Source organism: Callithrix jacchus, chromosome 9 (assembly GCF_049354715.1).
Source record: "Callithrix jacchus isolate 240 chromosome 9, calJac240_pri, whole genome shotgun sequence".
NCBI lineage: Eukaryota > Metazoa > Chordata > Mammalia > Primates > Cebidae > Callithrix > Callithrix jacchus.
The window spans coordinates 104,868,879-104,893,878 of record NC_133510.1 but is presented as its reverse complement, the minus strand read 5'-3'; the positions used below and the strand labels follow the sequence as shown (position 1 = coordinate 104,893,878).

General features: G+C 40.2%; 1 protein-coding gene, 1 non-coding gene and 1 pseudogene across 20 annotated transcripts in view; 2 read left to right on the top strand and 1 right to left on the bottom strand.

Moving 5' to 3' along the window:
• The window catches only part of GNPTAB (N-acetylglucosamine-1-phosphate transferase subunits alpha and beta), a 96,539-nt gene that overhangs the window by 41,771 nt on the left and 29,768 nt on the right, over positions 1-25,000 (top strand). For 14 of the 19 annotated variants that reach the window (XR_013522046.1, XR_008473942.2, XR_013522047.1 and 11 more), the window contains exons 2-7: positions 3,027-3,112; positions 10,594-10,713; positions 12,133-12,174; positions 14,684-14,889; positions 20,449-20,513; positions 20,782-20,916. Coding sequence is in view for 15 of the 19 variants with exons in the window: in XM_035257391.3 (XP_035113282.3) it covers positions 3,027-3,112; positions 10,594-10,713; positions 12,133-12,174; positions 14,684-14,889; positions 20,449-20,513; positions 20,782-20,916 (654 nt within the window). In the remaining 4 variants the exon portion in view is untranslated. The remainder of the gene's footprint in view (positions 1-3,026; positions 3,113-10,593; positions 10,714-12,132; positions 12,175-14,683; positions 14,890-20,448; positions 20,514-20,781; positions 20,917-25,000) is intronic. The other 5 variants (XR_013522048.1, XM_078337112.1, XM_078337110.1 and 2 more) reach the window with 1 other exon arrangement.
• Positions 3,262-3,368, top strand: LOC118144652 (U6 spliceosomal RNA). Its single transcript, XR_004729406.1, has one exon. It is a non-coding gene; the product is annotated as a U6 spliceosomal RNA (small nuclear RNA).
• LOC118144712 (small nucleolar RNA U13) lies at positions 10,740-10,831 on the bottom strand (annotated as a pseudogene).

Genomic DNA, 25,000 nt, shown 5'->3' with positions numbered 1-25,000 from the left:
ACCAAAAGTTCTCTTTATTGGAGTTCTTTTCCACAGTGTTGACAATTCTTTCCATAGAGCACGATGTGTCATAAGCATTAAAGATCTTCCCCCGACCTCTCCTTTATAGGCTGATTAGAGATGCTGTGTTTTGGGGCAAGTAGACCACTTCAATGCCTTCGGTGTTGAACTCATGGGTTTCTGGGTGGCCACGGGCATTGTCCAGTCAAAAGAACTTTAAAAGGCAGTACATTACTGGCAGGGTACTTCCTGACTTCAGAGACAATGCATCGAAGAACCAATCCAGTAAAAGAGCTCTTGTTCAGGTCTTCTTGTTGTACCACCAAAGACTGACTGTTGGTGTTAATCTTTTTCCATCAAGCCGTGGGGTTTAGCAGCTTTACAGATAAGGAAAGCCCAACAGCATTTGCACAAAACAGTAGAGTCAGCCTGACCCTTCCCTTCCTGCTTTAAATGCTCACTTCTCTTCCTTACTAATAAGTGTTTTTTGTCACATTTTTTCACATAGTTAAATTTCATCTGTATTAAAAACATGTTCAGGCAGATATCCTTTCTCATCAATGATTTTCTTTGGGAAGTGATCTGCTGCCTTGTGGTCTACAGAAGTGCTTCTCCTATTATCTTGACATTTTAAAGCCAAATCTCTAAAATTATCAAACCATTCTTTGCTAGCATTACATTCCCCTTATTGTCCTTTTGCTTCAAGTGGTTATCTAACAACTTTGCTTTTTCTTGCATTATGTTAAGTCTATAGGTATGTGTTTCTTGTAGCAATTCTGTACCCATGTTAAAGCACACTTTCAATACAAGATAAAAAGGCATTTAGCAAAAAAAAAAAAAAAAAATGCAAAGTTTTCAAACCTGCTGGTATAGCTGCAATGATAGCTTCATAATTTTTCTTTGCTATCTTTTTTTTTTTTTGGTACAATGATCCTTAGCTAAATTCAGTTGTCTTGAAATGGCCAGCAACCACCGCTGCAGACCTCAATTTATGATACATATCAAACCATTCAACTTTTTCTTTTAATGTCGTAACTTTCTTCTGCTTCTTGAGAGCACTTCTGTCAGCACTAGTGGCATTTTTTTTTTTTTTTTTAAGATGGGGTTTCTCTATGATGGCCAGGCTGATCTTGAACTCCTGACCTCAGGTGATCCACCCACCTCGGCCTCCCAAAGGCCAAGGATTACAGGTGTGAGCCACTGGTCCTGGCCAGCACTGGTGGCATTTTTTAAGAGTCCCATGGTGTTCTTCACAGTTTATGGTATTGCACTAAATATGAAAAATACATAATAAACATGAGAGATCAGTTTTTATCACAATATGCAATTTAGAGAGACAGACTGCTCACGTGGTGACAGTGTCACTATGGATACTTGCAACACATGAGCTTGCTGCAATAGTAACAGGAGGTGGGTACTAAATTCTTATAGCATCTAGTATATATTACAGTTGATTTTATTTAGTTATGATTTATCGCTGCATTTTTATGTTTGTTTACGTATCAATTGCAAATGGTACCATGTACAGTCTGTTTGTATGTATAAGTTTTGATATGTTTTAACTTTTTATAATATAATAGATTTGTGTAAGTTCTGGCTAATGAAAACAAAATTGGTAGGTGTAGCTTCTATGATACCTCCTTCAAGGCGGGCATATCTTTGCTTTCCAAGGCTGGAATGAATGCTGCATGCCTGGGTCCCATAGACAATCTGAATGTAGCAAGCAGGGCCACTTCTTAGGGGCTGTGGAATAGGATGCTGGTGGAAGCCTGGGCAGGAAGGAGGGCATGAGGAATAGAAGGAAAGGACACACAGAAAGATTAGCTAGAAGAGAATGAGCTGGCAAAGGAGATGGTAAAGGAGCCACCAGGACAACAGGAGGAATACCAAGAAAGCATTTCCACAAAGAGGAACTGGGCGTCTGCTATGAATACTTGAGTAAGAGATGAGGAAAATGATGTTGAGTTTGACAATGTGGGGGCCTTAGTAAGGCCACTAAAGTTGTGGGAGCATAAATGATACTGGAATGAGCTGAAGGGTGAATGGGAAAGCAGGAGAAAGGGACAGAGAATGTGGGGTGGAGGGACTAGCTGGAATGGTTATGGAGTGAAGGGAAGGTGTTCCCAAGATACTAGAACATGTTTGCTTGCTGACAGGAATAATCCTATTGAAAGGAAAAGAGAAGCAGCAAGGTCTTGAGAACACACAAGTTGATGAGATCTAGAGCAAATAGAGATTGGATGTCTGCAAGGCAGAGGGCCACTTCCTCTATGGCAAGAGGAGTGAAGAAGAAAATGGGGCATGTATATGAGTAGGTTTATAGGGTTAGGGACCAACATGAGGGAACTTCTATCTAAAGCTTTCCATTTTCTCCTGAAATATTAAGCAAGGTCGTTAGCTGAAACCTCACAGGTAATATGGTCCTTATCCCTCCATATCTTGTCAGTCCCTTCTGTTTCTGTTTGTGTTTGTAACTGTTCTGAGAAGAGTCTTTCCTAAACTTTAGATCGATTCTATAACTACCTTAAAATTCTTCAGTGCTCCCAAGGCACAGAAGGCATGTCATGTTTAGGGCCCAGCTTTCTTTCCTAAACCCATTTCTCAACAGTTACCTACCTGTGTTTTGGACAAAGTCAGCCACACAGTTGCCCTGAAACAATTTGCCCTTGCTGCTTCTCTGCCTTTGAGCATGCTCTTCCAACCGACTGCCCTGTCCTTTTTTCCCTACCCAGTGAACTCTTTCTTCAAGACCCATTTCAAACACCACATCCTTTTAAACCTCTTTGATTCCGTTACCCCATTTCAAGCATGGTGAGACACTAAGTCTTTTAGTTTGTCCATGTCAGGAACTATAGTTTATTCATCTGGATCTGTTACAATGTATGTGGTAGGCAGTAAGTGAATACATGAATTTTGATTGCTTTACTCATTTCTCTAGCAATTCTAATGAAATAAAAATGAAATGAAAGTTACATACTCTCAGTCTTTGATGCAAATAAAATGTTGTTTCTTTTTTTTTTTTCTAGGTGGTTCTGGAATGGAGCAGAGATCAATACCATGTTTTGTTTGATTCCTATAGAGACAATATTGCTGGAAAGTCCTTTCAGAATCGGTGAGATCTAATTTTAAAATCTGTTATTTGGACCTAAATCATGAGTCATGAAATATCCATGCTGAAAACATGACAGTTTAAGGGGCCTTTCTGAGTTATAGATATGATTTAACTTACTGAAAAGTATGCCCATCTGATATGCTTGCTTCGGCAGCACATATACTTAAAAAAAAAATTGGAATGATATAGAGAAGATTAGTGCGGCCCCAGTACAAGGGTAACGCACCAATTCATGAAGCATTCATAAAATACTTTTTTTTTAAATAAGGAAAGAAAAACAATATGCCCATCTGAAGAAAGTGTGTTTACCACATTTTATGGGTAAAAAATCTGATTCACAGAGAGTAATCCCACCTTGTAGTTTATTGGGTACCTTAAATGCATGATTGTATTTTGTCTCTCCTCAGGTCTATGAGGTAAAGGGAATTTCATCCCCTTGTAGGATGAGGAAACCAGGTGGCTACTGCACAGCCAGTTTCTGAGCCCTGGCCAGAATTCTGTTGATAGCCTGATGTGAACTGGGGCTGGACCCCACCTCAGTGGTCACATCTTACTACTTCTTGGTTGGGGAGGAGCAAACAGCCTCATACCTCATAATGTGGGTCTTTCTCTCTCTCTTTTTTTTGTTTTTTTGTTTTTGTTTTTGTTTTGAGACAGAGTTTCATTCTTGTTGCCCAGGCTGGAGTGCAGTGGCGTGATCTCAGCTACTGCAACCTCCACCTCCCAGGTTCAAGTGATTCTCCTGCCTCATCTTCCTGAGTAGCTGAGATTACAGGAGCCTGCCACCATGCTTGGCTAATTTTTGTATTTTTAGTAGACACGGGGTTTCTCCATGTTTGTCCGTCTGGTATCAAACTCTTGACCTCAGGCGATCTGCCCGCCCTGGCCTCCCAATGTGCTAGGATTACAGGCTTGGCCACCACACCCGGCCAGTTGTGGGTCTGTCTCTTGGAAGACCAAGCTTCTTGATGCAGCCATTGTGGAATGCAGCCTTCACCATTTCTGGTCTTTGGGGATTCTTTTTTTCCTCTTCACAAGACAGGCCTCAGAATGGAAACAATTTTTTTTCAACACCCTCCCTTCCCCTTTTGCAATAAAATGAATCACACAGGTCCTTTCTGGCTTTTGTTTCTGTCTTCTCACTAATTATATTGTTTTAGAAAATACAGTCATTTCATTCTAAAATTTATTCATGTTAACGTGTAAGGGGGTTTATCTTTATTTTGTTTTATTTTTTTTGGAGACAGAGTTGCACTCTGTCGCCCAGGCTGGAGTGCAGTTGCACGATTTTGGCTTACTGCAGCCTCTACCTCCTGGGTTCAAGTGATTACCCTGCCTCAGCCTCCCCAGTAGCTGGGATTACAGGAATCTGTCACCACATCCAGCTAATTTTTGTATTTTTAGTAGAGATGGAGTTTTACCATGTTGGCCAGGCTGGTCTCAAACTCCTGACCTCAGGTGATCCACCCACCTTGGCCTCCCAAAGTCCTGGGGTTATAGGCATGAGTCACTGCTCCTGGCCTATTGTCGTTTTAAAATGTTTCAGTTTTATTTTCAAATATGGCAAATATGGATAATTGTGACCTTATAAATTAAAGTACTTTGGGGTCCGTAATAATTTTTAATTATAAGGGACCAAACAATAAAAGTTTGAGGATCATAACTTAATATAGCAGTTCTGAAACTGTTATTTTCTCACGCCGTCCACTGCAAGCTAAAGCTCCACTTAAGGTTGCAGTGGAGGGCTTGAGAAAATAGCGGTTACTTCCCAGCCCAGAATTTCTGAGTCTGTGACTAAGAGGGGTTCTGAGAATTTGCACTTCTACCAAACTTCCTGGTGATACCAAAGTTGCTGGTCTAGTGCTCACACTGTGAAAACTACTATATTAAAGGATTTTTAATGAAATATAATTTTCAGTTTTTATTATTATTTTTTTTTTTCTGAAAGAATCTCGCCCTGTTGCCCAGGCTGGAGTGCATTGGCGTACTCGCCATCTCAGCTCACTGCAACCTCCACCTTCCAGGTTCAAGCAGTTCTCCTGCCTCAGCCTCCGGAGTAGCTGGGATTACAGGCATTCGTTACCATGCCTGGCTAATTTTTTGTATCTTTAGTAGAGACAGGGTTTCACCATGTTGGCCAGGCTGGTCTCGATATCCTGACCTTGTGATCTGCCCACCTCAGCCTCCCAAAGTGCTGGGATTACAGGCGTGAGCCACCATGCCCGGCCATAATTTTTACTTTAACAAGTTAATTTCCCTAAGGAAAGTTCTAAATTGATTAATTTTTAAAAATCAGACATTTATTGAGTACCTGGTCTGTGCCTTATGCTGTGCTACATCCAAATGGTGCACAGATGCATAGATCCCTGTCCCAAAGGATCTTCAAACCTTTTTAAAAATTAATTACTTATTTAGTTTTAGAGATGGGATCTTACTGTGTTGCCCAGGCTCGTCTCAAACTCCTAGACTCAAGCGATCCTCCCATCTTGGCCTTCAAAGTGCTAGGATTATGAGTCACCATGCCCAGCTGCTTCAAACTTTTAGAAAGAAAACTAGCTTATTTAAAAATGTAGATTTTGAGGTCAGCCATTTTAATCAAGCACTCTTGTTCTCTTTCTAAAGAATTTTGGAATGTTGTACTAAAATATAGTTTGATTTTTATGTAGGCCTATATTCAAAATTGCCTAATTTTGATGATGACAAATAAATAGATCATGTATCACATATCACATGGTCTAATATATTTTCAGATACCCTAACACTGGTATATTTTAATTATTTTGCTAGTTTCTGTACAAATCTTTTTTTCAAAAAAATATTTATTTATTTTAATAGAGATGGATCTTGCTGTATTTCCCAGGCTGGTTTCGAACTCTGACCACAAGCAATCTTCTTACCTTGGCCTCCCAAAATGTTAGGATTACAGGTGTGATCCACCATGCCTGACCAGTATAAATCTTTCTAATGTTGTTTGCTCTGAATGAAAAAAATACCATTCCATATGTCAGTAAAAGTGAATATGTAAACTCTATCCACTGCTCCTAATATGAGGCATTAAATCAATCTGGGGCTCAATTTTGCCATCTGTAAAATGTGGATATTAGATTAAGATCTATTAGATTAGATTAGATTAAGATCTATTAGATTAGATTAGATTAAGATTACACTCTCTTCCGACTCTTTGGTTCTAAAATACCATTTAAGCCTGGGCACAGTGGCTCACGTCTGTAATTCCAGCACTATGGGAGGCCAAGGTAGACGAATCACTTGAGGTCAGGAGTTCAAGACCAGCCTGGCCAACATGGTGAAACCCCGTCTCTACTAAAAATACAAATATTAGCTGGAGCACTGGCATGCACCTGTAATCCCAGCTACTTGGGAGGCTGAGGCAGGGATAATTGCTTGATCCTGGGAGGCAGTGGTTGCAGTGAGCTGAGATTGCACTCCAGTCTGGGTGACAAAGCGAGACTCCAGCTCAAATAAATAAATAAGACCAAATACTATTTAAGTTCTCTGTTTTCTCATGTGCTTTATTGAGTGTGGAACCAAGGAACTGTTAAGTGGCATTAATATTCACTACACTGAAGAGTGATTAAAATAAAAGTGTCAGTGTCCTCACTGCTTTGGTTCTGAGTCATGGGTGACTTAGTTTTAGTCTTCAATTCTGAGATAAAGCTTTCCTTCTCATCTGTGAACCAAGATAGTGGTCTAGTGGTTAGAATGAAAGATTCAGTGTGTGACCGTGTCTAGTAATAGGAAAACAACTGGCTCATTGACCTTGCGCAGATCACACAATCTCCTTCTATTTGTCAGTTTCACCAGAGAATTAAATTGATTGTGTAATATATACAGTATATTATGTTTTAATCAGCTGAACATATATATTAAACTATTTAAATGCAGATTATTACTTCTTTAGGAAAACTTAAGATGTAATTCTCCTCTCTAACCTTTTCTTTTAAAAACATATCACTTAGGCCGGGTGCGGTGGCTCACGCCTATAATCCCAGCACTTTGGGAGGCCAGGTGGATCACAAGGTCAATAGTTCGAGACCATCCTGGTCAACAAGGTGAAACCCCATCTCTACTAAAAATACAAAAGTTAGCTGGGCATGGTGGCATGCGCCTGTAGTCCCAGCTACTCGGGAGGCTGAGACAGGAGAATTGCTTGAACCCAGGAGGCGGAGGTTGTGGTGAGCCAAGATCGCACCATTGCACTCCAGCCTGGGTGACAAGAGTGAAACTTCATCTCAAAAAAAAAAAAAAAAAAAACCATCACTTAAGCAGTTTTTTAAAAATTTATTTTTAGTTTGAGCATAGATCACCTGGGAGGTTGGGAGTGAGATGACCTTGGATAATTCACATATGGGTAATGTGAGGCAGATGGATTTTTTAAAAATGAGAACTACTGATACATAAAAATAATAAAGGAATGAACTAATAGGCCACGAATATGTATTAAACCCCACCCATGTAGCAGGAACTATTCTAGGCTGTAGGCATATAGTGGTGAACAAGATGAACTCGTTGACCTCATATAGAACTGGCATTTTAGTGGGGAAAAAAGTAAAGTATGTTACCTACATATAAATAAATCAGTGGTTCTCAAAGTGCAATTTCTGGACCAGCAACATCAGCATTACCTGAGAGCTTGTGAGAAAAGCAAATTCTACAAACACTAGAATTTAATTTTTGATAAATTCAGAAAAAACCTAGATAAGGAAGCCTTTGCAAATCATTACAGTAGCGGGAGAGAGCCTGAAGATGTAGGAAAGAGGAAATAATTGCAGGGCGCAGAATGCATGATACCATTTCTACCCGACAGTTACGCCATCTAGTGGAAGATAGGGATGCAGAGGAAATAGCATCGCACAGTATGATCAGGATTCCTTGCAGTACAAAGTAGCGTGGAAGCTGCATATTAAGCTGCGGATTCTCTTTGTGAGGGGTGAGGGAAGGGAGGGGATTGAGGAAGGAGGAGTGGTTAAAGGAAGCATGAAAGAATGTTCTAGGCAGAAGGAAAAGCATGTTCAAAGCTAGAGTCCTGCAAGTTCATTTCAACTTTGAGTAAGGGTATGCAATTGAGTGATCCAGAACACAAGGTACAGATTATGAAGGACTTTTGACCTTATTCTGAAGGCTGTGGTGAAATATGACAAGACAGTTGGTAAATACTCAGCTGTCACATATGCTGGAGAATAAGGTGATTCCTTATTTTCCTGATGAAGCTCTGGGAACTCTGTTGTCTCTTTGACCTTTATCTTCAACTATTCTCTTTCATTTGCTCTCTCCCCTCTTCTCAGGGAAGAGGACCTCTGGGTCTTTGAAAAAACCAAGATATATGCCTGCCTCACGGCATTTGTGTTTGATATTCCCTTTTTCTGGCCCATTCTTCTCCGTTACCCACCTGGCTTGCTTCCTTACTTCCTTCATACTTTTGCTGAAATGTCACCTTCTTACTGAGGCCATCTCTGATCTCTCTATTTAAAACTGACTGCATCCCCCAACCCCACACCACCCCATCGACACCGTTTCTATCCCCATTTGCTGCTTTACTTTCTCCATAACATTTATCATCTGACTTTATATCCATTTATTTATTTCCTGTTTCCTCCCTTCTGAAATGTAAGCTCCACGAAGGCACAGATTTGGGCTTTATTTTATTTACTGCTGAAACCCTGGCACCTAGAACAGTACCTAGCACATACTGAGTGCTCAATAAGGATTATTCATCAAATGGATAAACACTCCATTCATCCAGTTATCTCCCCTACCTCTAGTGAGCTAAAGGTTGTTGACATTTTTGTTTATTTTTTCCTTCTGTAATTCAAAAGATTTATCCACCTCTCTTTCTCATGAGATGATATGGTAGCAACCAAAAGCCTAGGCTGTGCCTGGGGTGTGAGGAGGACAAAAGGAGGGTAAGCTGGTCCTTGGCCTAAAAATAAAACTGCAAAAGCCATGCAGTTTCTTGGAAAGTATCAAACTTGAAATAGCACTATCTAAGGCAAATTTGTTCAACCTGCTGGCCGCATGCTGCCAAGGACAGCTTTGAACATGGCCCAACACAAATTCATAAACTTTGTTAAAACATGACTTTTTTTGCATTTTTTTTTCTTTTTTTTAGCTTGTCAGCATCTTTAGTGTTAGTGTATTTTATGTGTGACCCAAGACAGTTATCTCCATGTGGCCCAGGGAAGCCAAAAGATCGGACACCCCCGATCTAGAGTAATATCAGTACCCACATGTACACATGGACTCCTGAATCATAAATCAGAGTGGCATACATCTAGGCAGGACCCCGAAAGCTGGGTAGGTTTTGGTAAGTGAGAGAAAGGGGAAGAGTGCTTTTGGCAGGAGTAAAACCTGGGTAAAATCACTACGGTGAGGCTTAAACAATATATTCAAGAACTAAAAGTCTGCCTGACTGTGATGAGGATAAGATGATCAGGAAGAAATGGTGCAAGTTCAGGAAGGTCTTCCGTGCTAGTGTCTCATATGTCTGCAAATACTTATAGGGTACCTATGTACCAGGCACTCTTCTCATTGCTCGGATACTTTAGAGAACAAAGCAGGAAAGTTTTCTCCGTTCTTGGAGCTTACGTTCTGGGAGAGGGCCACACGTAGTGAACGGAATAGGTTACAAGTTACTTATTTGTGTTACCAAAGTAATAAGTGCTATGAAAAAAAAAGGAAAAGCAGAGATGAGATGGGGCAGAAAGCTACAGCATTAAGAAAGCTACAGCATTAAGTAGTAGGGCTAGGTCTTCATTATGGATTTTGATAACATTATTTTTTTTAAGAGACAAGGTCATGATCCATCGCCCAGGCTGGAGTGCAGCTCATGGCTCACTGCAGTCCTACTTCAGCCTTCTGAGTAGCTGGGAATACAGGTGCACACAACCATATCCAGCTAATTTTAAAATTTTTCTGTAGAGACAGGGTCTCACTATGTTGCCTAGGCTGGTCTCAAACTCCTGAGCTCAAGTGATCCTCCCACCTTAGCCTCCCGAAGTGCCGTGGTTATAGGCATGAGCCACTGTTCAGAGCCTGTAATTCTGTTCTTTAAACTTCTAATCGATTTTCTATGTTTGGCTGCATTTGCATCCCAGTCCCCTTGTTTGCCAAATTATGAGAACAGGCAGTTTAAGGTAGACTGAGCTTCCAAGACCATTCTACTTCACCCACCAACAGTCTTTAAATCTTTAATATCAGCCTTCTTACAGAGTGGCTGTGAGAATCAAGTAATGCAAATTACGTAAGTGTCTAGCATAATACAACTCACAGAGAAGGTACTTGACAAGTATCAGCCCCCAGCTACAGTTTGAAAACATACAATTCTGTGATAATATGCCACAGTTGGATTACTTTTACATAGATTTTTTTTTTCATAATCTCTGGGTTTAAACTCTGTGATATTCTTATTCCCAAATACATTGGAAAAATGCATGTAAGCTGGAGGATTTGTTGATTTGCCCTAGGCTTTGTCTGCCTATGCCGATCGACGTTGTTTACACCTGGGTGAATGGGACAGATCTTGAACTGCTGAAGGAACTACAGCAGGTCAGAGAACAGATGGAGGAGGAGCAGAAAGCAATGAGGTAAAAAACAATTTTTTTTTTTTCCACATCAGATGGGTAATGTGGTGAGGTCTCAGGGTGGCAAATCTCACACATGTGCATGAAACCCAGTCATCATGCTAATGAACTACAAAAGGATCTGGTAAAACTGATTTTTAAAAAACAAAACACAGGCCAGACATGATAGCTCACATCTGTAATCCCAGAACTTTGGGAGGTAGACGTGGGAGTGGATCACTTGAGGCCAGGAGTTTAAGACCAGCCTGGGCAACATAGTGAGAACTCATCTCTACAAAAAATAAAAAATGTGTTGGGTGTGGTGGTGCACATCTGTGCACCAGATTCTGAGTTCAGAATCATTTGAGCTCAGGAGGTTGAGGCTACAGTGAGCCATGATTGTGCCACTGCCTTTCAGCTTGGGTGACAGAGCAAGACCCTGTCTCAAAAAAGAAAAAGAAAAAAACAAAACAAAACACACAGTCCCATGAGTACAAGTAAGCATGCATTAGAGAAGGGTAAGTTGATTTCACAGTGCCATCCAAACAAACTTGCCTCTCAGTTCATGCCATTATGAGATCTTGGCAGTCATCCATCTGGCCCTTGTTTTTTGGTGTCCAAGGAGGACTCAGACACTTCTGCCAGATACTGGCCTCACTTTGGCCAGATGGTGATTTTATGAATGTGGTGCTCTAGTGATGGGCTGCTCTCCAAGGGACCTAAAGACAGAGGACCTACCCCCTACACTCCTGGGTGCCTGCTCACTTATTTTGAGCCCTGGGTGTGGTATCTTCTTGAAATAACTGTTTATTATAAAAAAATAGCTCCACAGTAAGACAGATTCTTCCCTTGAAAACTATAATAGGCCCACAGACTTTTTTCCATTTGAAAATGGCAGTGAAAAGTATATTCCCTTTATGCCTTTTAGGAATAAATTACAGGTTATGGAATTAGAAACTTTGGTACTTTTTATTTAATATATGAGATTGGTCGTTTTATGTACTTTATCTGGGAAGGGTACAGTGGACTTCTGGATAGCCATCAGAGGTAGGAACTTGGCTGATGCAGTTCTCCTTTGATTCCGTAGGAGTACTTTTTAGAATCTACTACTTGTTCACTTCTTTGTGAATGTCAAGCATGCAGGTCTTTGGCTACCTTATATTGGAGCAAATTCATTTCTCTTTGTTAGAGGTTATATGACTTTCCCAGTGCATTAAAATGGCCGACAGTCTAGTACCATGCTTTACTAATAAAATATAAAAGTTTATGTTTTAAGTAAATTGTCTTGGTTACAGTGGGAAGGACAGTGTTGGTAATATTTCACTGGAACATAGAATTTATTATGCATTTTAAGTGTGGTAAGCATTGTCAGTTCCTCTTACTCACATTTAGGGCTACCACTAGCCCATATGTATGTAATAAGCTGTATTTGCTTTTTATTAGAGAAATCCTTGGGAAAAACACGACGGAACCAACTAAGAAGAGGTAAGCATTTTGATTTCCTCTCAAGAAGAAAAATTGAAGAATTGAAGGGAAATTTCAAATTATCACTTGTTTTTTGTTGGGGGGGTACACAGGATTTTGTATTTACTCTATTACCCATATAGTTTTGACCCCAAATTAGGTATATCTGTTAGATGGAAAATTTTGCAGTGCTGAGTGCATAGTTGACTGAGAACTCTGGTTATTTTGCTAACCAAAGCTTCACTGCATTGGGGAGGGTTAGAGTCCCCGAACTTCCTTCTCTGTAATTCCCTCCCATTAATCTGTCTTGGTGCATTGTTCTCTTGGTCCACTTACACTCTAACTTCTACCCAGTGTTTTCACTTATAAAATTTATGTCCATCATTTACTTACATATTCAGTATATACATCCTTATCCTTAAAAGCTGTGAAGTTGTTTATGTTTAAGAACCTGGGAAGGAGAGTTAGCCCAACAAGAAGAACCAAATGCACCTATCTTGACTTGAGTCACTCCTGACTCTGATAGGTCCTTAAAACAAGACTGCCTCTCTGACAAACAGAAATCTGTTAATTGTCACCTCCCCACTTATCCATCAGACTTTTAAAAGCACTTATTGATAGAGAGGATCCTGAGAATTTCAAGATCTGGAAGTGCCTTCTAAGCCAGTTTTTATGTTAATTATATATAAATTGTATTAACATTAATAATGTTTTTTAAATGGTTTTTAAATTATTTAAATAAAAGCAATGGTGCAACATTAAGAAAGATTGAGAGGAAAGTGAAAAGAAAAACCTCACATAGTTTTATGACCCTTATTTAACAACTGTTATCATTTTTATTATTCCCTTTTCATGCATATTTGAATAGTTATAGTTTATAATCTGCGTGCAACTTTGTATCCTACTTTTTAAACTTTATGTAATTATACATATGTATCATGTTGATGCATTATCTTAATGCTTCATATCTTTTTGTTTTAATAGTATAATATTCCATAAAGTGACTACTGTAATTTACTAAATGTTGGACATTTCTGTATTTCACTTTTGTCAGTATTTTATGATACTTATATTTGGGTATGTGGCATTTTCTTTGTGGGGGTTTGTTTTTCCTGTTTTGTTCCTCTTCCCTGCTTGGACTAGATTGCTGAAAGTACGATTACTGAGGAAGAAGCTTATGCATGTTTCTATGGTTCTGAATAAGTGTATATGTATATATAATGTGTATTAGACAAGCACATATGTATATATTACCAACTTGTTTTCCCAAAAGAGTTGATGTCATTTGGAGTGACACCAGCAGTATTTAAGAGAAGTAGACTTACTGCACTCGTGCTAACATTGAGTCATCATTTTTTGAGGGGTGCTAATTTAGTAAATAAAAGGTGATAGCTCATTGTTTTCTTTCCTTCCTTCCTTCCTTCCTTCCTTCCTTCCTTCCTTCCTTCCTTCCTTCCTTCCTTCCTCCCTCCCTCCCTCCCTCCCTCCCTCCCTCCTTCCCTCCCTCCTTCCCTTCCTTCCTTCCTTCTCTCTCTCTCTGTATCTCTCTCTCTCTCTCTCTCTCTCTCTCTCTCTCTCTCTCTCTCTCTCTCTCTGTTTCTGTCTGTCTGTCTGTCTTGCTCTTTTACTGAGGCTGGAGTGCAGTGGCATGATCTCGACTCACTCCAGCCTCTGCCTCCGGGTTGAAGCAATTCTTCTGCCTTAGCCTCTGGATAGCTGGGACTACAGGCATCCACCACCATACTCAGCTAATTTTTGTAGCGACGGGGTTTCACCATGTTGGTCAGGCTGGTCTCAAACTCTTGACGTCGTAATCCACCTTGGTCTCCCAAAGTGCTGGGATTACAGGTGTGAGCCACCCTGCCTGGTCGAGCTCATTGTTTTCTTTTGCATTTTTTTATTAAGGAAGTTGAACAATTTTTTATGCTGTTTAACTAGTTGTAGGCCCTACTTTCTGAATTTTCTGGCCCTGTCTTTTGCCCATCCATTTGTTTATTCAGGCAATATGTTTATTGTAGGCATTTCTTATATTCAGATAGAAATATCTCATATCAATTTATGTTAGAACCATGTCACAGTTGCTTACATCAGTGTAGTGTCGTATCCAATGTATTTAGTCCTATTCTAACTGGAATTGGTAACTTATATCAGGGGTAACCTGACACTCTATTAACCAGAATCTACCTCTTTCTTCATCTGCCCAATGATTGACTTTATTGGAATTATGAATAATCTTTAAAAAATGATGGTAATGAAGTACTTAATTTCATGTGCACTTTTGAGTTAGTAAATATTGGTGGCAATCTTATTTTATTAATGGGAGACTGAAGCCTCTATCTTTAGAGTTGGATTTAACAATTTTATATCATACTTACTAACTTAATTTTTGTATCCATGAGATAAAAGTCTTCATTTATTAAAATATTATGATTTTTTTTATGGGCTGTAAAAAATCTGAAAAATGTAGTAGTATAACATGCTTCTCATCATTGATTAAATTTCAATTAAGCATGTTGGTGTTTCTTTCCAGTGAGAAGCAGTTAGAGTGTTTGCTGACACACTGCATTAAGGTGCCAATGCTTGTCCTGGACCCATCCCTGCCAGCCAACATTACCCTGAAGGACCTGCCATCTCTTTATCCTTCTTTTCATTCTGCCAGTGACATGTTCAATGTTGCAAAACCAAAAAATCCTTCTACTAATGTCTCAGTTGTTGTTTTTGACAGTACTAAGGATGGTAAGATCTTTTTATGAATATTTTGAAATCATGTTATCATTGGATGTTTAAATAACAAAATTCTGAGTGTAATAGAAACGATTTAGTCTTAAATGTCTGATGAACTTTTCTTAAAATATACAAAGAGAAGCAAAGAGCTGCCATTGTATTTTGGTCTTAACCTCAAAAAGGGATTGCTGCATCTGTTTTACTCTGTGTAACACACATACCTTCTGTGCTGTGGTGAGGACCTTCAATCCGATGTTATAGTTACCTTGTTCTCTTGGCTATCAATTATTCTAGAGGCAATGTTTTTTCTACTACATAACTCCTCTACAAGGTTGTGTTCTACAGTTTAGACAGAACATACCTGGAGTATTCATTCTTTACATTCTGAGATATATGAACTGAATATTTGTGTTTCCTCCAAAATTTCTATGTTGAAATCATAACCCCCAGCATGATGTATTAGGAAGTGGAGGCTTTGATTGGATTAGTACCCTTATAAAAGAGATTCCAGGCTGGGCATAGTGGCTCATGCCTCTAATTCCAGGAATTTGGGGAGACTAAGGCAGGAGGATTGCTTGAGCTTAAGGACTTCAAGACCAGCCTAGGCAACATAGTGAGAAACTGTCTCTACAGAAAAATACAGCTGGACTTGGTGATATGTGCCTATAGTCCTGGCTACTTGGGAGGCTAAGGCAAGAGGATCACTTGAACCCAGGAATTCAAGGCTGGGCAGTATTCCAACCTGGACAATAGAGCAAGGCCTTGCCTCAAAATAATAAATAATAGCAAAAGAGACTCCAAAGAGCTTTCTCTGCTCTCCACCATGTGACATTATGAGAAGATGCCATCTGCAGCTTAGAAGAGGACCCTCACCAAAGCCCAAGCGTGCTGGCACTCTGATCTCAGACTTTGACCACCAGAACTGTGAAAAAAACAAATATCTGTTGTTTATAAGACAACAGATGATTTGGACAAATAATGGAATTAAGATAGTAATTCCTGGCATAAAACTGCACCCACATCCTTAGCGATCCCATTCTCTCACTTGACCAGAGCACTGCTGAGCGCGTATCCTGCATCTTCTGCTCTAGCCTCTCGTCTCTCTCCTCCTCTGCATGGATTGTCTCTGTTTGGAAGGTCTGTGGTTTTTATGTGTAAAATAAAAGCTGTCGTGTTCCCTTTCCAACACCAAGTCTAGTTCTCCAGCTCCCATTTTGTCAGTGTCGTACCTCCCAGATAAAATCTTTGGAACCATCTTTGACCCCTTCTTACTTTTTACATCTATAACTCATAATTAACTTCATCCTATGACTGACTTTTTTTTTTTTTGCCCATGATTCTTAGGTTCTTACCTTACTTACCTCCTCCACATCAGACTGAATTCCCTCACGCAGACTCCAATAATAAGACTCCTAGCTGTTCTATGTAAAGTCCATCTCAGTCTGTCTGGCACGCAGGTCTCAAATAAATCTGAAAACCCTGATTTTATGAGTTCACTGCCTTTATGAAGAGAATAATATAGCAGTGTATGTTTGCTTTTCACATGCATACAAACTTCTCTTCCTGATGTTTGCGATTCAGCTTTAATTGCCTTGATTTTTTTCAGCTGATCCCCACATCCCTGCCCTCCCCACATCATGTTGCAGCCGTCAGTGTCTTCTCACATGCGGTGCTAGGCCTTGTATCTCTCCACCTGTCCCCTTCCCTCTCCCAGTTTGTCTCCTGCTCCGTCCAGCCCCACCTCAAGTCCTCTCTCCTCCATGAAGCTCCCAGACTAACATATTCACAATGATTTCATTTTTACTTTTCTACATTTCTAGAATACTTACAGTCTAACTCATTACTTAGGTAGTTGCACAGGAGTTGATGGTTTTTCTTATGGAATTTTTTATTGAACAGAAGACTTACCACTCACCAGTTTATATCCTGATCAGTGCCTAACAGTGCTCACTCCCTGATACTTAACAAGTTATTTTTGGTTTGAGGTTGGGTGTGGTGGCTCACAGATATAATCCCAGCACTTGAGGAGGTCAAGGTGGGCAGATTGCTTGAGCTCAGGAGTTCAAAACCAGCCTTGGTAACATGGCAAAACACTGTCTCTCCAAAAAAAAAAAACCACGCAAAAATTAGTCTGCTATGATGGCATGTGCCTTGGGAGGCTGAGGTGGGAGGATCTTAAGCTTAAGACACCGAGGCTGCAGTGAATCAAGACTGCACCACTGATCTCCAGCCTGGGCAAGAGTGAGACCCTATCTCAAAAAAAAAAAAAAAAAAAAAAAGTTATTTTGAGTTTGAAAAGAAATGTTCATCTTTCCAAGTACAAATGTCTCCGCCTTCACAGTATAGATTCTGAACTGATTTGTACCTCACCACTCACATAGTCCAGCTCTGCAGCCTGGAACTGGGTCTACTCAGCAAAGTAGTTTTTCCAGTTAGGCTTACACCTTTGATTTATAGCACACCAATTTCCTCTAGTGGCAATTTATTTTCTCACATAGGTTAAAGTTGTACCTCCTATTGTCACACAGAACTCATGTAATCCCTCTCCCATGGGATATTTTATTTTCCTTTCTTTGGCTGTCCCTAAGGGACTTGTCGGTGTCCCAGTCTGCTCTTCTCAGATGACTTTTAAAATGTGTCAATGGGAAGTGAACATTCTGTTTTAGTGTGGTTCTGTTTTGGCAAGGAGAACAGGAGTGTTCATCTAACAAGTGCTTATCAGGTGCCTGCTGTGTATGAGGAACTGTTCTCTGTGTTGAAGAGACAGCAGTTAACAGATGGCCAAAAATCTCTGCCCTTACCTTGAGTTTACATCTTGGTGGAGGGAGTCAGAGAGTAAACACAATAAATAAGTAGATTATATAGTTTGTAGAAGATAATGTTGTGGAGAAAAACCAGGGAGGGGCAGCAGCAGAGGAAGTGTCGGCCAGGGCAGGGAGGTTGCAATTCTATTTTGGATGGTAGGGACATTCCTAACTCAGAAGGTGACTTTTGAGTGGAAATGTGAAGGTGAGAAAACCAGCAACATGAGTATCTGGGGAGAGTAGTCTGGGTAAGTAGAATAGCCGTTGCAAAGGCCCTGAGGCAGGAGTGTATCTGGCAAGTTTGAAGAAAAGCAAGGAGACCAGTATGGCTGGAATGGAATGAACAAGACAGAGGCAGGCAGTAGATGAACCTGAAGAAGTAAGGGGGGTACCAAATGACATAGACCATGGTAGCCATAACAAGGACCTGGCTTTAACTTGGAGTGGGATGAGGACTCACCAGAGGGTTTTGAGTAGAAATGTAATGTGATCTGATGACTTACGTTTCTGAGGGATCAGTCTGACTTCTTTGGTGGAAATAGACTGAGGAGGGGCAAAAGTTGTGATAATTCAGACAAGAAGGAAGGTTGCTTAGACCAGGGAGGTGCAGTGAAGGTAGGAAGTGGTTGGATTCTGGACATTTTGAAGGTCAACCCAACAGGGGTTTCCTAATGAGTCGGTATTGGAGAACATCATCACCTTTTTTATTCAATGTACTTCTGTTTAAAAGCACAGAAATGTGATGGAAATTCAGTGTGGCCACAGCACATTGTTGACTCATACTGAACTCATTGTTCAGTAAAACTGATCTTAAAAAAAACAAATGTGTATGCTCTAATGCTCAAATACCTATTTCATTTTATGCTTGTATAGTTGGTTTTGTTACCAAGTTATAAAGGTTTTACTTCATAGGAGATTTTATTTTGCTAGGTTTGAGTCATTGCTCCAAGTAGTCACAAATCTGGGGAATCCGTAGTCTCTTATCCAGGACAATAGCTTCTCTGTCATCTTCATATGAATCTACACATTTCACAAGCATGCCTTCTGGAGCTTCCAAAACACGGATAGAGGGTTCAGTAAGAAGGAACTATGACTAATCTCCTAAACCTCCCTCTATGTTGATTGCGGCTTTGTTATTCACACCTCTTTGGTAGAATTGATTAAGTTATAGCCTATCTAACTGAGCATCAAACCTGTATGTCTTTGTGATATCCATGAAGATGACTTGAGATGCTCTTAGCTACTTTGCTGAGATTACAAATACATAGACCAGGTCTGTTAGGCAGAATCCATCCTATCAATAGAAAGAGAAAGAGAAAAGTTTATCTGATAAAATCGTAATGAACTCATACTCTTAACACCCAGTGCTTCCTTTAAAGATAAACAGTATATTATGAAAGCTTTCTTTTCTCCAGTGCTCATCAACTATATTGTTTTGTTTTGTTTTGTTTATTGAGACAGGGTCTCACTCTGTCACCCAGGCTAGAGTGCAGTGGCATGATCATGGCTCACCACAGCCTCAACCTCCCAGGCTCTGATGATCTTTTCATCTCAGCCTACCACACTCGGCTAGTTTTTTGTGTTTTTGTTTGTTTGTTTTAGAGACGAGGTTTTTTCATGTTGCCCAGGCTGATCTTGAACTTCTGGGCTGAAGTGATAACACCTGCCTCAGCCCCACAAGTGCTGAGATTGCAGGCATGAGCTACTGTGCCCTGCAACTGTATTTTTACAGTACACTTGAGACTCTTGCCCAGGATTGACATCTCATCCATCAGGCTCTAAATTGGAGCACCTGCCTTCTTTGTTTATCTTGAAGATCAGAATTAGAGCTTTCTGACCTCTCTTCTGTTTTCCACAGTCCCTGAATGTCAGCAACACAATCCCTAAATGTTGCTAATGTCACTTGTCCCCATCACTAACCCTCTCCCAGTTGGGCTGTGTCACTCCCCAATCCTACCCTAATTTATGATGCTCCATTCAGCAGCACCCAATGAATTTTAGGGATTCATTATGAGAAAACTGTGCCTTTTTTCTCTTTGAGACAGAATCTCGCTGTGTCACCTAGGCTGGAGTGAAGTGGTACGATCTCAGCCCACTGCAACCTCCACCTCCCGGGTTCAAGCAGTTCTCTGCCTCAGCCTCCCAAGTAGCTGGGATTACAGGCGTCTGCCACCACACCTGGCTAATTTTTGTATTTTTAGTAGAGACGGAGTTTCAGCATCTTGGCCAGGCTGGTCTTGAACTCCAGACCTTGTGATCCACCTGCCTCAGCCTCCCAAAAAACTGTGCCTCTTAAGGAGCCACAGGATCCATAGTAGCTCCCTGCTGTTAACATATATGCCACTGCCTGGCATGCAAGGGCCCCCTTTGGTTGCCCTTGTTTCCTGGTACTCACCACTCCCAAATGTTTTATTCTAGTCAAACAATTCTTTTTATTCCCCCATGTTTGCATATACATCTGTGATTTCTATCATCCTGTCATTTCCTTCTTCGCATTCTAGCTTAAATTTGACTGCTTCCATGAAGCATTCGTGTTTCTTCTACCTGTGTCAATCACCTTTGGTATTGTGAAATTCAGCATTTCAGCGTACACTGAGTTACACTGTTCCCCTTTTGTTGAATGGGCTAATTTTGTTTCCTTTTAGCTTCCTTTTTTTTTTTTTTGACAGTGTTTTATGCTGCTTTAATAGCTCTCAGAATGTTTTACCAGACACTGTGGTTAAGTATTCATTAAAAATGTGCATGCTTATGGTATTCTTGATTGTAGTTGAAGATGCCCACTCTGGACTGTTTAAAGGAAACAACAGACAGACAGTATGGAGGGGCTACTTGGTATGTTATTTAAAATTTAATTGCATTTTTACAGTAGGCTAGAATAAAAATATGAATAATAAAGTGGTTTTTCTATGAGAATCTTTTTAATGTTTATTTTTTGTCTAAGGGTAGTTTACTAATATTAATGACTATTGATTCAAGTAATCCTAAAAGTCATATTTTGAAGCATGTGTTATGCAATAGCTCTTTACTAGTTTTCTCAGCTGCAGGTTTTCACTAGCCTCATGATGTGGAAAATGAGTTGTGTTTTTTCTCCTTATTTTAGACAACAGATAAAGAAGTCCCTGGATTAGTGCTAATGCAAGATTTGGCTTTCCTGAGTGGATTTCCACCAACATTCAAGGAAACAAATCAACTAAAAACAAAATTGCCTGAAAATCTTTCCTCTAAAATCAAACTGGTAAGAACATGGAAAATAGAGCAATTAGCCTGGCACATTCTCATTTAATGTGTGATTCTTTTCTTTTGGTCCTTTTTTTTCCCAAAGTGTAGCTGATAAATATAAGAAGCAAAGAGGGATTTTATTCTGCCAGAAGAGCCTCACTCCTTACTTTTAATTTGGGCAAAAATCTAAGAGTCTTATTTGGTTTGCTTGTTTGCTGGATAGAGCAGGATTCATTTGTTTAACAAATAAGCTCCTACAATGTCTTAGGTGGTACTTCAGCTGCTGGAGATGCAGCAGTGGACAAAACAAAGGCCTGGATGGAACTTAGGGTGTGAACAATGGAAGAATGGGAGGAGATGAGGGAAAGGCATAAATATCATCAATGCACACAGCCTGTTGTTTACTCAGAGCTTTCGCTCATAAAGGTAGTGTGCTTCAGATATAGGGAACATTTGCTAATGAGAAACCATTCATTAGTAGCTAACTGAGGCACAAATGTATTTAAAATTTATATTTATTAGCTTTTCAGGCTAGACCATTGATGCCATTTGTTGGGGTGGACTCTGGAGGCTGGCCTGGGACATGCCTTTTCCTTACATGAATTGTTTTCAGAGCCTTTGCCTGATTGACTTAGGACATAATCCATGTGGGTGTACTCCCTATTTGACCTTACCTCAAGATGCTTGCTATTCTGTCAGAAGCGTTTCAGGTTGTAAATCGTGAATGTTTCGTCTCTTAGAGTAGAGGGCCTAAAGTACTTGTCTCAGAATTTGCAAGGCTCTAGTTTTCTTGATTTTATAAAGAAATGCTTTGTGAGTTCTGCCACTGGATTTAGCTTACTGATTCTTACTTCCTTCTGTTGTATGTCATTTAACAATTTTTTTTTTTTTTTTTTGAGACAAAGTCTCCCTCTGTCATCAGGCTGGAAGGAGTGCAGTGGTGTGATCTTGGCTCACTGCAACCTCCACCTTCAGGATTCAAGCGATTTTCCTGCCTCAGCAACCTGAGTAGCTGGGACTACAGGTGCGCACCACGACATCCAGCTAATTTTTATATTTTTAGTAGAGGTGGGGCTTCACCGTGTTGGCCAGGATGGTCTCGATTTCTTGACCTCATGATCCACCTACCTCAGCCTCCCAAGCTGGATTATAGGCGTGAGCCACCATGCCCAGCCCATTTAACAATTTTGAGGGTGAAAGTGTAACTACGCCGGGCGCAGGGGCTCAGCTCCCTCCCCGTGCTTGCCAAAGATGTAACGGGGGACAGGAACAGAGTAGTGGGGGCATCCCAAAGAGCTTTCAGTTCTCCGATCTGATGTTTTCCTCCATGTGCCCAGGTCCTTGACCTCCCTTGCCCCAAGAATGGGGGAAGGGAGAGAGAGAGAGGACAGAGGACAGAGGAGAGAGGAGAGAAGAGAGAGAGAAAGAAAGAAAGAGAGAGGGGTGACATCTGCCATGGTAGGGGAATCTGCTCCTTACCGCAGAGGTAAGGAGCAGTGGGATTTTAGCCCGGGAGTTATTCCTGCCCCATTCATGTTCTCGTCCAATGAGAGGAGTTCTTTTAAACTTCCTCTGGAGTAATTGATTTTCGACTTTGATATCGGATTGGCTGCTAGCTCCGCAACATAGGCCCTTCCTTCCAGAGCTTTTCGGGGATTTTTAAACGAAGAAGCACACCTGGAATTTTTACCTAGCTCGCACAACGTGAAAGTCAGAGAACTTTACATCCTGGATAAGGGCGTGAATGGAGGCATGGCGCTGGGAAATTCCTGCCTTTGAAACCACGCCCCTGTGGACTCGCGGAAGAGGTTTTTTGTTCCTTAACACAGTCCCTCAAAAGGATGAAGATGGAGTAATGGTAGGGGAGCTGTGATTAGAGAGGAGTTTTTACTTATCCTGTCTTAACCATGTTTTTATACCCCCCAACCATGTTCTTTTAACTTGTTCCTCCCGACCCTAGACCAGGTGTTTTACTGTATTATGATACATTGTATTATTCTTGTAATACAATGAGAATGACCACTTAGGATTTTTTCTTTTTTTTTTTTTTTTCATATTTTCCTTTGTAACTTTCTTTCTTTCTTTTTTTGAAACAATCTTGCCCTGTCACCAGGCTAGAGTGCAGTAGTGCGATTTGAGCTCGTTGCAACCTCTGCCTCCCAGCTTCAAAGGAATCTCCTGCCTCAGCCTCCAAGTTGCATGGCGAAACCTGCTCTGTACCATGCCTAGGATAGAGAGGGAGTTTCGCCATGTTGGCCTGGGTGGTCTCAAACTCCTAACCTCAGGTGATCCACCCATCTTGACTTCCCAAAGTGCTGGGATTACAGGTGTGAGCCACCGCACCCGACCCTTTGTAACTTTCTTTATTTTACTTTGAAATATGGTAATGCCTGACTATATTAGAGTTGAATTTTTTGTTAACTGCAGTTATTTTAAAATAGATAATACATCTCTCCTTCCTCTGAGTTATTTTTAGTACTGATTTGGGCAGATAAAACCATAGATTAGCTTTCATTTTAGCTGATGTTTATTTGACTTCTTGGCTTCCTAGTTGTTCTAGAATTAGAGACACATGTATATCTGTACTTTTGACCACCAGTTCAACTTGGCTTATGTAGATAGAGTGGCATTCTTGATTCTATTTATATGATTTCAATATAATAAATGCTGAAAAGAAAGAAGTTCATTCCACTTCTCCACACTCCACTCTGGATTGAATATCCCACATCACTTGGCCTGCTGCAGCTGTCCACCAGTGCTGACTGCTCTGATGTGTCTACTGGTCCATGGGTGTGTGCTGCCCTGTTCACCTTTTTACTTTTAGTGATTACTTGGCACTTAGAGGACTGCTCAAGGAATGAGTCATATGCAGCAATGTCTTGGACTATAAAGGGGAATTTTTTCAGCAGTGTGATTATCCATAGGAGTCACTCTAGGTGCAGAAATGTGTTTGTGTATATTATTGTATATACATAACAACTAGGCCATTGTTACCCTGTTTAGAACAAAACCTGAAGTTGTTTTGTTTTCTTTTCTTCTTTTTTTCCCCTGAGGTAGGAATGTGGGACTTGAAAATAGTTTGATTTGTAAGATAATGAATTTGAATTCATAAAATATTTTCTTTTGACTGTGGTCTTATATGTAAATCAATCTTTTCTGTATGAGGCTTTCTAATTTGAGATACTTTGAGGTGAGCCCTTTGATGCTCTGATTACTCTCTAATTTATTTGTATGATTTTTGTGTATGATGGACACCGAATTCATTTTTTGATAGATCAGATCACCCATCAGTCTTTATTTTCAGATCCCTCTAAATCATTTTGTGTCCTTAGACATTTTCATTCCTGGTGGGTTTTTTCATTTAGTTTTTGATTTTTGTTTTTGTTCACTTATTTTTACACATATTTAGAGCAAGTGGGAAATCTCCCCAAAGCTGTCAAGTGAATTCTTTTTTTTTTTTTCTTTTGCCCACCTGCAACTGTCTTGATCGAGTTATAAAGTGAATTCTTATGTTAGGTTTCCTTCAATTATAGTAGTTGCTGAGTGGGTGTGCAAAAGGTGAAGAAGATGTAGACCCTCTCCTCAAGCATTTATAGTCACATTTGGAAGCAGCGTGTATATATAGAGTTGGCAGTCAGAAATAGGAAAGGTCTGTGTGATCAGAGACATGGGGGAAGTTTTCAAAGAGAAAGAGGTTGCACTGGTTCTTGAAGATTGAACGGGTTGTTTGTGCAGGCAGGGCAGGAGCAGCATGTTGTCCTGTATGGACTTTGCCCCCTCAGACCTCTGTTCAGGGCCTGTCTAAGGTTACAGTAAATTATAATTTTGTACCAATGCACCCTCTTTTAGAGACATCTCTAAAAGAGGGGGCACCTTGTGCACTTTTAAAGTGTGGTAGCTTTTTCTTTTTTTGTTTTATTTCTAAAATTTAAAAGCTTCAGTAGATGAAACAACCAACTCTGGAACTGATTTAAGTTTTAGAAAACCAACAGGACATACTAAGATCTAGTAGCTTTAAATTGTTGAGTCACTTAAATACTAATTTGGTTTTCAGTTGGCATTAGCAGACATCTGGGTTTTTTTCCCCTAAAATATTTTTA